The 16,031-nt window shown below is 51.7% G+C and overlaps 2 protein-coding genes across 4 annotated transcripts; one reads left to right on the plus strand and one right to left on the minus strand.

The window, feature by feature from the left end:
• Window positions 1–9: 9 nt before the first annotated feature.
• DNAJC16 (DnaJ heat shock protein family (Hsp40) member C16) lies at window positions 10–11,413 on the plus strand. 3 transcript variants are annotated; one of them, XM_058039519.1, is made up of 14 exons: window positions 10–216; window positions 1,302–1,368; window positions 2,238–2,568; window positions 2,814–2,998; window positions 4,131–4,235; window positions 4,823–4,981; window positions 5,332–5,462; window positions 5,618–5,801; window positions 5,972–6,154; window positions 6,373–6,449; window positions 6,703–6,783; window positions 6,871–6,969; window positions 7,404–7,574; window positions 7,983–11,413. In XM_058039519.1, the coding sequence occupies exons 1-14, from the start codon at window positions 56–58 to the stop codon at window positions 8,377–8,379; spliced, it is 2,331 nt and encodes a 776-aa protein (XP_057895502.1). In that variant the 5' UTR covers window positions 10–55; the 3' UTR covers window positions 8,380–11,413. The 3 variants fall into 3 exon arrangements, with proteins under 3 accessions (XP_057895502.1, XP_057895505.1, XP_057895503.1); XM_058039522.1 differs by having other exon boundaries at window positions 7,986–11,413; XM_058039520.1 differs by having other exon boundaries at window positions 7,407–7,574.
• Window positions 11,414–11,810: 397 nt separating this feature from the next.
• On the minus strand, window positions 11,811–15,972 carry AGMAT (agmatinase). The gene is made up of 7 exons (XM_058039524.1): window positions 14,378–15,972; window positions 14,057–14,259; window positions 13,291–13,339; window positions 12,960–13,155; window positions 12,469–12,648; window positions 12,126–12,210; window positions 11,811–12,018 (listed from the first exon to the last, which is right to left on the minus strand). The coding sequence occupies exons 1-7, from the start codon at window positions 15,088–15,090 to the stop codon at window positions 11,945–11,947; spliced, it is 1,500 nt and encodes a 499-aa protein (XP_057895507.1). The 5' UTR covers window positions 15,091–15,972; the 3' UTR covers window positions 11,811–11,944.
• Window positions 15,973–16,031: the final 59 nt, after the last annotated feature.

The raw sequence follows: 16,031 nt of genomic DNA on the forward strand, positions 1-16,031 counted from the left end.
GCGCTCGGTGCGGGAGGGCGGCACGTCCGCTCCTCCGCCCGCGGCCCGCCGGACCATGGAGCCGGGACGGGCCGGCTGCCTCCTGCTCCTCCTGCTGCTGCCGGCGCTGGCAGCGGCCGCGCCGGGCGAGTTCGACCCGTACCGCGTGCTAGGGGTCGGCCGGAGCTCCAGCCAGGCCGACATCAAGAAGGCCTACAAGCGGCTCGCCCGGGAATGGTACGTGCTGCCCTTGCACCCCCTCCGCCCGGCCCCGGAGCGGATCCCGGCCCCGGCTCGGTGACAGCGGCAGGCCCCGCGGCCCGCGGTGCCGTGAGCCGCCTCGCCTGGCGGCGCGTCCCGGCGTCCTCGCAGGCCGGCCGTCAGCCTGACGCGCACGTAGATGCTGCATGCCGGCGATACTGCTGTAAAACCCTCTGGAGTCCGGCTGCGGGGACAGAAGTTCGCTCAGAGTCTGCTTACGAGGGGAAAAAGTTGTCCCAGAATCAGGCTACAGGGAGAGAAGTTCTCCCAGAGTCTGGCTAGGGTGGGAAAATTCTCAGAGTTTGGCTACGAGTGGGGGAAAGTTCTCCTGGAATCTGGCTACAGAGGGAAAAGTTCTCCTGGAGTGTGGCTGTGGGGTGAAAATTGTCGCAGAGTCTGGCTACAGGAAAAAAGTTCTTCCAGAGTCTGGTTACAAAGGGAAAAAAGTTCTCCCAGAATCAGGTGATGGGGGGAAAAGTTCTCTTGGAGTCTCGCTGTGGGGAGAAAAAATTCTCCCTGGGAACTTCTAATGCACAAGGGTTGAAGTCTCAGCTTGATACCTGGATGTCCAAGGGCCGTTCAGTCACTGTGCTGTGGAAGGGAAATGGGTTGGATGCATAAATGTCATGCCCCTCATGCAGGTGGTGTGTGGTAAGGGGCAGGCTTACAGCATAGAAATAAAATTAATAAAGTAGGCTTACCTGCAGCTTTTAGAGCCTGTGTTGTTCCGTGTGAGACATCCCTGAGGCCATGGCAGGAGGTGATTCAAGGAAGAACCTGGTGGTTATGTAGAGCAGCAGCCAAGAGAGGCATTGCTAGGAAGGAGACACACTCCATGTCCTGGGCTCAGGCTGCTGGGGATGGAGCAGACAGAGGGACAGGTCCACAGGCACACAGCCCACATCCCAGTGCTGCATTTTGGGATGGGGTTTGGGCAGGAACAGCATGCGCTGGGTATAAATCTGACCTCAGCCTCGGGGATGTCAGTGCACAGCCTCACTGCCCATGTCCTCCTCAACAGCTCCCCCACTAACCCCTTTTCCTCTGGTTCTGCCCCACAGGCACCCTGACAAAAACAAGGACCCGGGAGCAGAGGACAAATTCATCCAGATTAGCAAGGCCTATGAGGTAACACATGCTTCCTGTGAACTCCTGGTATCGTTAACATTAAGTGACCTTAGTTTTCCATACATTGCTTTGTGTTTTTCCAGTGTATGTCTGTGTGGGAAAGGTGCTTGACTCTGTGGAGGTGGGACATTACCCACCCAAATATTTGCTCAGCTTTGTTGACAGAGCCACTGGGGTCACCAGCATGGTTTCTGCTGTAAATACTTTGCTACAGGTCTGCCTTGCTCTGCCTAAAAAGCCTCAAAGAAGGAAGGAGCAGGTATTCCCCAAGCCCTGCCCAGCTGACCAGCATGTTGACTGTGTCACATATACATAAAAGCATTTTGGGGTCATGTAAGCAACATTCATCATCACAGGGATTTAGTCACCTCAAATTAGTCTTAGCAGTAGTTATTTGCACGTTGTGGAAATTGGTTGCTCCAGTTTGTGGCAGCCAAGCCCATGGAAATCAAAATAAATCTTTATTTCCCTGCTAAAAAAATGCAGTTTCTCTGCAGGGCATCTGGCTGCTCAGTGAAACTTTTGGCACTTTCTGAACCTTCCAGATTCAAAGAGACACCAGCAAAAGCCACTCCAGAAAAGTGTTTGTGCTCAGAACACAGAATGTTCAGACCCGAGGAGGTGTTGGTTACAGAAGTGGGTATAGTAGTCTGGATTTAGGGGCTCGTTTTCTTTGGGCTTTGAGGGTTTTTTACCCTTATTTACCACAGTGAGCCGAGAAGGATGTGATGCATCCTTTTTCAAAATATTTATCTGTCTGATGTGCAGCAAAGACTGCACATTGCTTATGTTATTTACTGAGGGATTACAGTCAGGGCAGTTCCCCCTCATGGTTTCAGGCAATCATTTTTCCATCATTTCCTTTCCAGATTCTCTCCAACGAGGAAAAGAGGGCAAACTTTGATCGCTACGGAGATGCTGGGGAAAGCCAGGGCTTCTCTCAGCAGCAGCACCGCCAGTTCCACCGCTTCCACGATGGCTTCTATTTTGATGAGTCCTTCTTCCATTTCCCTTTCAATTCCGAGAGGCGCGACACCTCCGATGAGAAGTATTTGCTCCACTTTTCCCACTACATCAATGAAATCGTGCCAGATAGCTTCAAGAAACCTTACCTCATTAAAATCACCTCAGACTGGTGCTTCAGCTGCATCCACATCGAGCCCGTGTGGAAGGAAGTTGCTCAGGAATTGGAGGCTCTGGGTAAGGATGAGGTTGTTGGGGTTGGGTGTGTGTCCCTCGCCTCGTAAGGCTGCAGTGGTTTGCCTTCAGGTTTGTGTGACCCAGTTTAGACCCGGTGGATTTCCTCAGGGTTTTATCCTAATGCTCTCCCAAACATTCCTAACTCCAAAGCAGGGTGCTGGGCAAAGGAGCAGGTCATCAGTTTTGCACTGGGCATTTGGGTTGTGGAGGATCTTAGAGGTGAACCCGGTGCTCTCCTTTTCCAGGAGCAGGAATCGGCGTCGTTCACGCGGGGTACGAACGGCGCCTCGCCCACCATCTGGGTGCCCACAGCACTCCAACCCTGCTGGGGCTCATTAATGGGAAAATAACCTTCTTCCACAACGCTGTCGTTCGGGAAAACCTGCGGCAGTTCGTGGAGAACCTTCTGCCAGGGAATCTTGTTGAAAAGGTAGGTTCTAGCAGGGGTGTGAGATGCTGCTGTTCCTCTCTGCCTGGAGATCCCTCTCTCCTTGGCTGTTTTGGTGGTTAATCTGTTTAATTCAGGCTCCAAGCTGATCTGTGAACAAAGCTCCAAGCCCTGGAGCTGTCAGAAGCGTTCCCACCCCACAGCTCTGTAACACTAGTCCTTGAAAAGAGGATCCTGTTACTGCATGGTCACACCAGTGATTCTAGTGGCAGCTGACCCCAGCTGTGACACCCCACAGCTGCTAGGGCTCTACCCAAGCTACCCCTAGAACAGGAACCTGCTGGATTTCACTTCTCTCCTGCTTTCTTGGCATTTCATCCAGCAAATTAGGGACCACTTGCTACCTCATAGGTCATGTCTGCTAAAACTCATTGACACAGAGTCCCGTTTGTTTTGTCCAGTTTTCCTTCAGACCTTTGAAATGAACTAGCAGCATGAGCCCTTTCAAAGTCATAAGTAAAATCTCCTAACTGATAAAATATTCCTGTGTTTCAGCCTTCTGGTGATTTTTGACAGAGTCCTAAGAGGCCCACCACCCCCGTGATGTGGCTGGGTCAGCCCCCACAGCACTCTCACCTGCCTGGCCTCTGCTCATGGCCTTGTTCACCTCATCTCATTTTCCCTTGAGTCACCTTCCCCAATGGACTTTTCACTTGTCTTCTGGTTATTGGAGTTATTTGATTTCTCTCCCCAAAAATAGGGATAATTTCCCCTTCCACAGTAACTGCAGCCATTTATGTCCTTTCTGAGAGGTAGCACACCTGAAACAGAGCAGGTTTACTGGAGTTCTCAGGCTTCTTTTAACCTTTGGGTTCCCATTTTTATGTACATATAAATAATACGGTCCCAACAAAAAAGAGAATAACAGTGATGTTGGCATTGACTTGGAATGGCATCAACAGAGGCTGCAATAACTAAGATGGCTGAGGGAGGTCAAGACCGGTGGTTTTAATTCACTCATTAATCAGGAATATATGTTGGAAAGACCAACCCACTGTTGGTCTGCTTCCTGCAACACCTGGATAGCATTTTCAGACTCAGCCCTTGTTCAGACACCTCATTGCTGGTGTCTGACAGCTCAGAGGTTAAACTGATGTTCTGCTTCTGTCTAAAGATTACAGATAAAAACTACATCCGCTTTCTGTCCCACTGGAGGAAAGACAACAAGCCCCACGTGCTGCTCTTCGATCACATGCCAGTTGTGCCATTGTTATACAAGGTAATGTCATTTCTCTCACTGCATTGTTGACTTGCTTAAAAATCCAGATGTGCCAAATTACAGCACGCCACTGCCATGAGCAGAGGTGGACTGATGCCTCCAGACACCACTGACTGGTCTGAGGAGAGCAAGCTGATTTGTGCAGGTTGTAAATTATGTAGCCAGGTGACCAGCTTTGTGAGGAGTCTTTTTCTTCATCCTGACACAGTTACCCTTCACAGGTGTGAAGGTGCAGGTGTGTTTCAGAGGTAGCAGCAACACAGGTGCACAACCTTTGTTGGGAATGAGAGATGTTTGTGGCATATCTAATTTGGGTTGCTGAAAATCCCATTTCCTAAGAAGCCCCTGGCACCCTACAACATGTCAGGCTGTAAATAAAGCCGTGGATCTGTGAAGACTCCTGGCACAATGACTAAGAGGATGCAAAATTTGGTTCAGTGAGGGAGAGCAAGAGCTTGTACCTCTCCCAGCACATCTGATGGGATTCAACCAGCAGGATGTGTTCTTGGAGCAAAGTCACCACGGGCACTTGGGGAGCAAATGCTTACACTGTAACATAACTGTGCTGGGGATTTCCTCCTGCCCAGCTGACGGCCTTTGCCTACCGAGATTACCTCTCCTTTGGCTACGTGTACGTCGGACTGCGAGGCACCGAGGAGTTGTCCAGCCAGTACAACATCAACGTCTACACTCCCACCATGATGATCTTCAAGGAGCACATCGACCGCCCCGCTGACGTTGTGCAGGTATCACTCAGAGCCCTCTCCAAGAGCTTAGGGAAAGGGGCACAGAGCTTTTCTGACTGAGCTGGTGATGAGGGTGTGGTCAGTGGTGCAGTTTGGAGGAAGAGTGTTTGTTCTCAGCTTAAACTCAGACTTTGGAGGAGGAGAGAGAGTGTTAGGACAAGAGAAGCTTGGGGCACTCCAGCCTGTTGGGGAGTGGGGGCACTTGTAACTTTCCATTCTTGGGGCCTCAAAAAATCTTGGGTGATTGCGGGGATGACCACAAGGGCTGGCAGCCTTTTCCAGGAACATCCGACAGCTTTCCCCTCCTCTTCCTGCTCATTTCCGACTTCTGCTTTCTTGGTCCTTGCCAGGCACGAGAAATGAAGAAGCAGCTCATTGATGACTTCCTTTCCCAGAATAAGTTCCTCATGGTGGCCAGGCTCACCAGCCAGAGGCTGTTCCAGGAGCTGTGTCCTGTGAAAAAGTCTCACCGTCAGCGGAAGTAAGTGAGGGGTTCCCATTTTGTTTCCCAAGGCTCTGGTGCTGCTCCTAGAGTCACTTTTGGTTTGTCACTTTGTTCTTCCAAGAGGAAAGGGGTTGGTCATTCCCTCTCACCTCCAGACTGGCTCTTAATCTGCATCTCATTGTGTCACCCAGGCACTGCGTGGTCTTGCTCACCGAGGAAGGAGAGAAGTTTGCTGAGGCTTATGAGGCATTTTTGACTTTTGCTGTGGCCAACACAAAAGACACATTGAGGTTTGTGCACATCTACAGTGATCGGCAGCCGGAATTCGCAGACGCCTTGCTGATGGATGAGGAGAAGTATCGTGGAAGATCAGCTGTGAGCGTTTTATTATTTTTAATCCCTTCTTCTCTTAGCCTGTCATTTAATTGATGCTGTACCTTGATGTGACACCTGATTCTGGGCAGTGGTTTGAAATGAATCATCTGTCTAGAAGAAAACAAAAGCCCCTTCTTCTCTGATGTGTGCCATGCTCTTGGCTCATCCAGGTGGTCATTCTGGAGAGACGCAATAATGCAGGGAAGATCGCCTATAAAGTCTTAGAGGAGGCCTGGCAAGGCAGCAAAGAGGACAACTTCATCCTCCTGGATCTCCTGGACCAGCTGAGGACAGACCCTGGCCTTCTATCATCAGAGACCGTTGTGGCAGACCTGAATGATGAGCTCGCTCCTGTAAGTGCACAGCCTTTCCAGATGCCTGACATTCACGTTACCTTTGTGGATAGTCCCATTATGGTTGTTCAGAGGCATTGTTTTTATTTTAAAATAACAAGGCAAAATTCTTGAAAGATTTCTTGCTTACAGAAGGAATCTCATGGCATGCTGTAAACCCGTTGGGGCTCTTTATAATTTTGTCATTTCATTTTTTGTTTTTCATTCTTTTCAAACAGATGTTCCTTATCCGATGGTTCTACTCCACAGTGGACTACATCTCAGACTGGTGGGACAGTTTGTTTCACAGTAACTGGTATGGATTGGGCATCCATTGTTGGTATTCATAGCTTCCTTGTCACCTTATTTTAAAACAGATCAAATTTTAGCATCCTTTTGGGTGGGAGCAGGACAGCACTCAAAAATATGATGGCCTTTAAGACCCAAGAAACAAGCTGATTTTCTGGGGAAGGCACACTGCCTATGTTATCTGACATAGGCAGGAACTGAAATCGAGGCAGAAAATGTGAACTCACAGATCTGACTGCTGTTTGCACATCTTCCCTCAGGCGAGAAATGATGCCACTCCTGTCCTTGCTCTTCTCTGCGCTCTTCATTCTCTTTGGCACTGTTATTGTTCAGGCTTTCAGGTGAGTGTGCACCAAAACGCCCTCAGGGATAGCTCTTCAGTCCAACCCCAAAGCCTTACACACGCACAAAATGCCTTTCCTCTGCAGCGATTCGAGTGACACAAGGGACGCTCCACCCTCGGGGAAAGAAGAAACGGCTGCAAAGACGGAGAAGAACGACGCGAGCTTCAGCAAAGAGAGTAACAGGTTCCCTCTCTAACTTTTCCAGAATGTTTTCTGCAGAAGCATTGCTCAGGGAGCACCTGTGCAAGGAGGGTTAGTAAAGAGCTGAGAAGTGCTGAAGTTGCACATAGTGCAGTTGTGCAGGGCAGTGCAGGCACAGCAAGGAAGGAGGACCAGTGTGCAGCCAGGACCCAGCCAGCAAGGACAAGGGGACACTAATCTGCTTATTAAACAATTCCCACCAAGTTTGCCCAAGAGAGCATCCTCAGGGGAAAGGGAAAGGTCTGACCCACTCATTGAGAGAGGTGCAAACCAAGCCATTGCACCAGTTACATTGGCTTTTGCTACAGGGCACAAGGATGGCTCAGCATAACAGGCTGGCAAATGCACTCACAGTTTCTCCATCCTCAGTTGCTCCCAGTCCTTTGCCCCCCTTTCACTCGGTGTTTTTGTTGCAGCAGGATTCCCAAAAAGAGCTTTGTGGAGGTGACTGAGCTAACAGACATCAACTACACCAGTAACTTGGTGCGCCTGAGGCCAGGGCACATGAACGTTGTCTTGATCCTGTCCAACTCCACCAAAACCCCCCTGCTCCAGAAGTTTGCCCTGGAAGTCTACATGTTCACAGGGTAGGCTGGGCCCTCTCCCAGGTTTCTGTTGCTGTATTAATCACTTGTGTGATGCTGCTCTGGTGACACCTCAGGAGTGTGGGTGGCTCCGTTGCCAGGACTGAATGCTTCTGTTGATCAAAGCGGCCTCTGCCCTCATCAGTGGCAATGAACCACCAAAAACCAAGAGGCTGTTCCCAGCCAGTCTTGGTGGTGGTGGTCAGAGGGGTTGGGTGCTGGTGCCACTTTGACTGGAGCCATGATTTGACAAATAGAAAGCATGACAGTGCTCATACACTGAGCTGAAAAAGGAGCCGCAGCAACACAGCACTGCGCTGTCCTTGTTGACAATTCGTTACCTGTCCAGTAGGAATCCAGCCAGACCCAGGACACATGCTAATCCCAGTATCTTCTCTGCTCTTCCCCCAGAAGCAGCTCTCTTCACTTCTCCTTCCTCAGCCTGGACAAGCACCGAGAGTGGCTGGAGTATCTGCTGGAGTTTGCACAGGATGCAGCCCCCATCCCAAACCAGTACGACAAGCATTTCCTCGAGCGTGACTACACGGGCTATGTCCTGGCTCTGAACGGCCACAAGAAATACTTCTGCCTCTTTAAGCCTCACAGATCAGGGGACGAGGGGGGAACCCTGGGATCGTGCGAGGATTACGATGCTTTACAACATGCGGAAGCCAGAGGGAAATCCTCCTGCAGCCCGGGATCTAGATCCATTAAAAACAAATTACACAAATTGTCCTTTTGGATGGAACGCCTTCTAGAGGGTTCCTTACAGAGGTTCTATATCCCCTCGTGGCCTGCACTAGACTGAGGAATTTTACAGAGATTCTAAGGGGACAAACTTTTTATGAAGATGACAAGGGACAGCTCTTTCCAGGAATACTCAAACAAGCTTGATGAATGGACTTTAGGTTTTAGATGAACTTTCCTGGGGCCGGCAATTAGAACACACCTCCCGTGTCTGGAGCCCGGGAGCGCAGCCAAGCGCGCCCGTGTGCCCTCCACCGCCCCGCCGTGCGTTTGGACGCTGTACAACCCCAGAGCCAAGAAGTCCATTGTGCGCCTCTCGTCCTGCCACGTCTGCTTCCCGAGTCGCCCCCATCCCACCTCTTGTTTTACCTCAGTTGAAGAAATCTGTGACCTCCCTGGGTCTGGACCAGCTGTGGCCAGTGGTGCAGGCCAGGTCATGGTACTCCCTCCCCGTCCCCGTGTGCTTAGCCCATGGTGCATGGTGTAACTCTGGCAAGACCCTGCAGACCCTCCAGGCCCTGCCCTTCCGAAAGGCCTCCTCCCACCAGGCAGTGGTACTCTCTCGGCTTTCCCCATGGTAAGTGATGCAGAATCCGGTTAGGAACATCTCCCTTGTAGCAAACCTTAGCTGGGACCCCCCCATGGTGCAGGCTCGTGGGCGATCTGCATGTTTCATGCTCCTCGTGTCATGGTTCCACCTGCAGCTTCACTGGCTGAACCATAACAGGGAGGGAAAGGGCACGGCCGTAAAATACTGTCAAAGTGTTGAGTCATTTAAATGTCATGTTGATTTTCCAGATGCCTTTTCTGCTTCTGTCGATTTTAGACGATGTATCCTAGAGCCATAATTTTACCTGCGTCCTCAGATTGTAGGCGTGAGCTGCTATGAGCCAGTAGATGTGTAAAAAAGTCTACGTAGCTGCCAGGGAGTCACCTGGGCTCCTTGCAAACACCTTTCCAGCTGTAGTACAAACCAACCTTCCTTTGTATCAAGAAACCTCAACCTTCAATGATTGTATTCTTGAAATGTTGCCCCAGAAGTGCTGTATCATCAGACTGTTGCGTGCGTGTGAAGCTCCTTTGGTTTAGTTGGAGGTTGAGATGTTGGGTTTCAGCCTCTCACCCATTTCCTTCTTACCCCAAACCTCCATTTCTGCACACTCAGGCTGCTCTCGTGGCTTTGTGTTTGTTTGCTTGGGTATTTCTTTCATCTTTTGGAAGCATTGGGGGTATGTGAGGTTAGAGCAGCTGCACAGCCCTGGGTTTGGACATTGCTTTGCTGTAGCAGTGCCCCAACAGCTGCTTCCAGCACCACAGGGAAAGGGTGCCCCTGGGTAAGGCAGAATGATGATAAACAGCAGCCTAGTGGCTGCTTAACACTCCTTGAGTGACATAGTGAGGCAGCAGGGCTTCTCTTTGTGGCAAGGACAGAAATCCTGTGAGGTTTGTTCTTCCTTCTCACTGCACCAGGGCTGACATTGGCACCCAGGCCTCCTCCTTCCATGGATCTGGAACCCTGGGGCACCATCAGGCTCCAGCATTGCCAAAGCACAGGGATGGGGTCCAGTGGCCTTTGTCACAGGGCTTGGAGCACAGAGCACTCAGTGAACACGTGGTGTTAATTCCAGACTCGGCCCTTGCCACTTTAGTTACCATCTTAGCAGAGCAGCCAGTCAGTAGGAATAACTGCCAACCCCTGAGCTAGCTGCTGGTCCCGCAGAGAAGTTGGGAATGCTCCAGTCATTGCACTCCCTGTGTGCCCTAATTGCTCCCAAAGCCTTGCCTCATTGCATTTCCCCATCCTGGGAGCAGACTGGCATGCTCCAGCCCCCACAGGTACCTCAGATCCCCTGTACAACGTGCTTCAAATAAAGGCTGCAATACTACAAACTATCCCTTATGTGAGGTTAATTAATGTGAGTTAATTCCAGCCCAGTGCACTCTGGGCCATGGAATGAGGCACTAAAGTAGAGGGAAGGAAGGAAGGTGAAGTCTTCTCCCTGCCCTGGAGCTCCTGTGAAGGCACACAGGCAGCGCTGATAGAGAGCAGAGAGGGAGTGAAACACCAGCCTGATGCTTCTAGACTTCATTTCCACCTGGCTGGAGCAATCACTGCAGCACTCCTGCACTTTTCCCACAGCTTGCCATGCAGGATATAGTGGTTGGAATAGTTTTTACCCCAGCAGAAGGCTCCACATAACATCTTAAACATTTGCAGTAGCAGAAGAATGCTCTCTGTCTCTCTGCTGTTTCTTCAGCTGATCAGAAACAAGGAGAAAACCCTCAACTCATGAAAAAGTGCCTAGTTATGCTACAGTGAGGGAATTCAGCCCAACCCTGAGGAAGGGGGGAGAAGGCTTTATGGCCTTCACATCCATTGTGTGTTGCATGCTGCCAGAATCATTGGGTTTATTTTCTTTTTAACACAGGTAACCTCCCCTTTCAGCCAGGGAGTGTTTGCATCAGTCCACTGGTGCTGGCTGGGGCTGGACAGGAGCACAGCTCCTGGATTTCTATGGAAATTTTGCCTGAGTTGAAGCAAAAGCCAAGCTGCTCTGCCCCCTGGTTAGGGCCAGCATGGCACTCCAGGTGTTTGCTGTCTTGAGACCACAGTCAGAGCTGCTTATCCCAGGATCTGCCCTCTCCCAGCAACCATGAACCATCACCCCATCATTTTCTGAACACTTGTGATTCTGTTCCACACGCGGTGATTTGTAATCCAAAGATTGAGGAGATTGGGTCCTAGTGCACTTTCCTAGTGAGATTTGAGCGATGGCACAGTGCTCAGAGCTGAGGCAAAGGGATACAGGCCCCAGAGTGGAGATTGTTCCCAAACTCCTCCCTGTCCCTGTCTCTGCCCTTCACCCACAGCAACCAGGAGCCAGGACACGAGCGCAGCCTGACAAGTAGGACTGAGAACTAGGTACCTATTTTGCACTTTTGATACTGGGAGGGGGGAAATTAACTTATTTGGCAAACTTGTCTTTTTTATTTTTGGGGGGTTTTGTTTTGTTTTTGTATTTGTGATCAGGCACTGATGTCATTTTGTTTTAAGACAATTACAGTTTCGCAACCAAAATAAACTATTTTAATGTGTGATGAGGTGGCTCTGTGTCTCCATGTCCAAACTAACCTCACCTCCATGTCCTCTCAGAAATTTCAGGAGCGTTAAACTGCTCCTGCCATAGGCAACTCCTGGTTATTCCACCAGCAGGCAATCTAGACAAATATCTCCCTACTCTCAGCAGGAGGCTCAGGCTCCCTCCATGTCCTCCCCTCTTCCAAATTCATTGTCCTGCTGCAGCATCCTAATGGGACAAATCTTTCACCAGTGACAGTTTTTCCAGGAGCCCTGTGAGCTGGGTGAATCATTCCAGAGGCAAAATGGCATTAGCCTCATCTGTGCCTTTCCCAGGCCAGCTCCAAAGCTCAAGACCCCAGTTAAATGGGGTGTCTAGCCTGTTCCCTACAGTTTCCCAGCTAAAAAATACATTTTCTAGTAGTAAATGGCATTTATTTCATGCTGCAAAACCCATGCTGGCTGCAGCTGTCTGAAGGGAAGGGGACATGGAAAGCCTGGCTGAGAACACAGAGAAGCATTGCCCCAGGGCAGGTGGGAAGTGCCCTCACAGTGTCTTCACTCCTGGGAGGACACACAGCATCTCAAACAGTAGGTTTGCCCCCAGGAGGGCTGTATTGCCTAAAAAAAACAAGCAAAAAAAAGGAAATCTGTGTATATCCAACAGCTTTCACCCACAGGCACCTGTGCCAGGCACTTGTCTTGCCCTCGGGCATCGTCAGACTCACCAGAGACATCATACATTGGTGCAACTTCCACAAGGTCACACCCCACTATGTTCAGGCCTTTGCAGCCACGAATAATCTCCAAAGCCTAGGGAAAAACATGGATTTGGGATCAAGAAACACATCTGACCAAACAGACCGGTCCAGGCTCCGCTTTCCCCATATTCCAGTAAGGAAACCCAGCCCCTACAGACGAAATCACATCAGTTCCACATTTTCCTTCCTCACCACCATGAGGAAACATTTCCTGGCCTCCCTAACTTGTACTTTGCAGTGCTGGTGAAACGACCTCCTTTAAGGGAGCAAAAGAGCCCTTTCCCCCTGGGCAGGGCAGCGTGTCCCTCACCTGTGCAGGTGTGAGCCCGGCTATCTCGGGGGTGCCGGTGCCCGGGGCGTAGGCGGGGTCCAGCCCGTCAATATCGAAGCTGATGTACATCGGCCTCTCCCCCATCTGCGCCCTCACCTCCCTCATCAGCGGCTCTAGGGACTTCATCCAGCACTGCTCAGCTGGGACCACGCGGAAACCCTGCGGGAGCACAGGGAAAGAGGGGGAGATGAGGAGCATCCCCTGCCCTGCTGGGGAATATCTACCGGGAACAATCCTCATTCGAGGGCCAAGCTGCTGAAGTGCACCTGGAAACACCTTCCACTCCCCACACACAAACTCCCCACTCAGCTGACATTCAGCGAGCCGGGAGTGCTTGTCCTGCAGACAAGCCGCTGGCATGGAACAAGAGGCAAAAAATGCATTTATTTCCCGTCTGAAGCCAAGTAAACGTTACTGACGCGGTATTTATGGCAGGGGGAGCACAGAGCTCTGTGTGCGGATCAGTTTACCTGCTCCCGGCAGTACTTGTGGGGATCTGGGTCATAGGAGGAGCCTCGGATGCCGATCTGCACCACGCGGCCGCAGTCCAGCAGCCCTTCCTCCGCACAGCGCCGGAACGAGCTCCCGTGGTAGATCCGCTGCCCCAGGGCCGTGTCCCCGGTGTCCGTGTGAGCATCCACGTGCACCAGCCCCACGGGACCGTGCCTGCTCGAGACACGGTGGCCACGCTAGTCCTGTCCCGTGCAAGGTGGCCCTGCCATCAGCAGGGACAGCAAACCTGGAGCCTTGCTGAGGCTCCTTCCCAGGTCCTTCCTCTCCATCTCCAGATTAGAAACTTACTTTGCCGCCAGGGCCTGCAGGATTGGGTATGTTATGGTGTGATCTCCACCTGCAAGAAGACACAGGGAAGAGGGGGTATACACTACAGAAGCTGCTCAGTGCTCATTAGTTTTGCTCCCAAGTAATTTTTTCCCTCTTTACATTTATTCTGCGCAGGGCTTCATTGCCAAAGGAAAACTAACACTCCCATGTGCAAGTTGCTTCCTCTCCTGGGTCCTCTCTTCTCCTGGTCTTCCTTTTAGGGAGGACCAGATATGCAGGGCACAGCCTTGGAGCAGGGTCCTTGATTTGGCTTATAAATAGATATTTGATCAGCTTCTAGGACTCTGTAACTGGTGACTTGCCTCTCGTTACTCCACACACTCACTGCCTTCAGCAGCACTAATGCCAAGCACTAACAGCTGCGAACTTGAACACGCACCCAAATCAGGCCTCATGCAAAGCCTGGTGCTCACTCAGCTGAGGGACACAAGGGACAACACCTGCTCTTGCTTTGGGTCCTGCTCAACAGCACACCAAAAACATGTCACTGGTATTATTTGCAGATGGACCCATCCTCCTCATTTTTGACCCAAAGGAAGAGGCATCACAGAACATTCTGTTCAGTGGAGAGCCTGTGAATTTACCCATGATACAGCACAACAGCCCAGGCAGGGAACAGATTCATCGCTCGCCTTCTGCCAAGGCTGGATTGAATGACAGAAGAAGCAGAGGGAGTTTGGCAGAGCCAGGACGCAGTGGCAGGAAGGGAGACCGGGGCTCCTACCCAAGGTGAGGGGCACACAGCCCGAGGCCACGATCTCCTGGTAGGAGTCCCGGATGAGGCGGCAGCTGTCGGGCAGGTTGTAGAGGTTCACGTTCACGTCCCCGATGTCGGCCACCCGCAGGGAGTCAAAGGGCGCGGCCCCGGTGCTGCCGTTGAACCTCCTCAGCATGGCCGACTCGGCGCGGATCTGACGCGGGCCGAACCTGGGCCGTGACATGGCTGGGAAATGCCACCAGGCATTGTCCCCAGCACCCCTCTCACCACAGGAGAGCCGTGCCCGATGGCCAGAGGGAAGCATGAGCTTCCCTGGCTGGCCCTTACCTGGCTCCCGGCCGGTTGGACGTGCCTGTGTCCAGCGGGACACCCACAAACGCCACGTCCAGTCCCTCCGCAGACGCCTGCACGGGAAGCCTCATCATGGAGCAGACTCCCACAGGCCGGGCCACGAGCAGGGCACTGGGGGGCACGTTGAACTGCGAGCTCCAGCAGCTGGGGGCTCTGCTCCCTGGGAGCAGCGGCTGGAGGAGCCCTGCAGACATACTGGAGGCAGCCAGAAGGGCTGGAGGCCGCAGGCTGTGGTGTGATGCTGTCACCATGGTGGTCACAGCTGGCTTGGGAGCACAGAGCCCAGCTGTCCTGGGCAGCAGCTGGCTGCAGGCAGCCCAGAGCAGAGGCCTCATCCTCACCCACACACTCCCACCCTCTCTCTCACTGGGAACGCAGCAAGGCGTGCTGTGGAGCCCGTTCCCAGCTTGGGTAGAGTGCCAGCTGCCTCTGCCAAGCCTCCCTCCAGGGATCAAAGTGCACTGGACACTGCACTGCCCAGGGAAGGGCAGAAATCCAGCCCAGCCTCCACAATCACCCTCCCAACCAACCCCTTTCCCAATGGCATAGTCCTGGCAAACACTGGGAACAAACACAGGGGCAAGAACCTGTGCAGGGATTAGTGGGACAGGGTGGGAGGGACATGCTGGGAGATGTCCCAGTTTGCTCCCCTTGGGCATTTGCAGACAGCACAGTAGCATTTGTTGCATTAACAGCCTGTACTTTTAACCTGCACGCCACAAAAGCACCCAGAATGCTGAAAAATCATAAAAATGTCTCGTTAGCGGAAGGCAGAAGGGAAAGAAAACAAAAGGGAAGTCTGACCTCAGCAGAACCACAGGGGGGACAAAATGCAAGCAACAGGGGAAGCATTAACAGGGATTTAAGGACCTGAGGGACAAGCTGCAGGACAAGCATTTTAGGCCATTTTTGAGGACAGAATTGAAACAGTTTTCAGGGAAAGCAAGTTTCCAATGAGTGGAGTTAATCAGTGCAGATAAAACCCTGGTTGGGCAAATACAAACACACTTGATACTGGATGGCCCCAGCCCATAATTCCGCTCCCTATTTTTATAGAGACAGGACCTGGGAGAGAGGAAAAGGCACAGGAATTACATTCATGGCAGGAAGAGGGCTTAGAGATCCACCACACAGCAACAGCATTTACTCCTCAAAAGGCTCCACAGGGCCCGGGGCATGGGACTCACTGCCAGACCCAGGCACACAGAAAGCAAAAGCAGCAGAAACACACTGCAAGAGCTCAGTAATGTAAGAAATAGCAGCAGACACTTTGGTTGGGTCAGATCAGTGTTACAAAGGCCTTTTTTTGCAGCTTTCTCCCCAAGAGCTCATTTCCCCCAATTGCCCAGGCCCTGTGCTCTTTGCTGCACTGGAACAATGTGCAGAACCCCGAGGGCAGGTTACCCTGTGATGATTAGGGGTATCAGCCACTGTCATCCACCTGGAAACTGCAGGAGCAGACAGTGATTTACCACACAGCAGAGTACGAAACACATCCCTAGGGCAAGGTCTGTTCCTCTTTGGGAAATTCCCCTTGGAGTAGAACACCATGTTCCACAGTTAGCACTGGAAAGAGCTGAATTTGCATTTAACACACCCCGGAACCAATGCTCCACAGCCCAAATTGGAT

Source organism: Melospiza georgiana, chromosome 22, assembly GCF_028018845.1.
Source record: "Melospiza georgiana isolate bMelGeo1 chromosome 22, bMelGeo1.pri, whole genome shotgun sequence".
In the NCBI taxonomy this organism is placed as follows: Eukaryota; Metazoa; Chordata; class Aves; order Passeriformes; family Passerellidae; genus Melospiza; species Melospiza georgiana.

Bases quoted from the DNA above. Each gene is read 5' to 3' on its own strand.
- DNAJC16 (XM_058039519.1), top strand. From the start codon at position 56: ATGGAGCCGGGACGGGCCGGCTGCCTCCTGCTCCTCCTGCTGCTGCCG. The intron at 4,982-5,331 runs GTATCACTCAGA...GGTCCTTGCCAG, and splicing joins GCCCCGCTGACGTTGTGCAG to GCACGAGAAATGAAGAAGCA. The intron at 6,784-6,870 runs GTGAGTGTGCAC...TTTCCTCTGCAG, and splicing joins GTTATTGTTCAGGCTTTCAG to CGATTCGAGTGACACAAGGG.
- AGMAT (XM_058039524.1), bottom strand. From the start codon at position 15,090: ATGCAACAAATGCTACTGTGCTGTCTGCAAATGCCCAAGGGGAGCAAA. The intron at 12,649-12,959 runs GTAAACTGATCC...GTGCTCCCGCAG, and splicing joins ACAAGTACTGCCGGGAGCAG to GGTTTCCGCGTGGTCCCAGC. The intron at 12,019-12,125 runs GTGAGTCTGACG...TGTTTTTTTTAG, and splicing joins ACCAATGTATGATGTCTCTG to GCAATACAGCCCTCCTGGGG.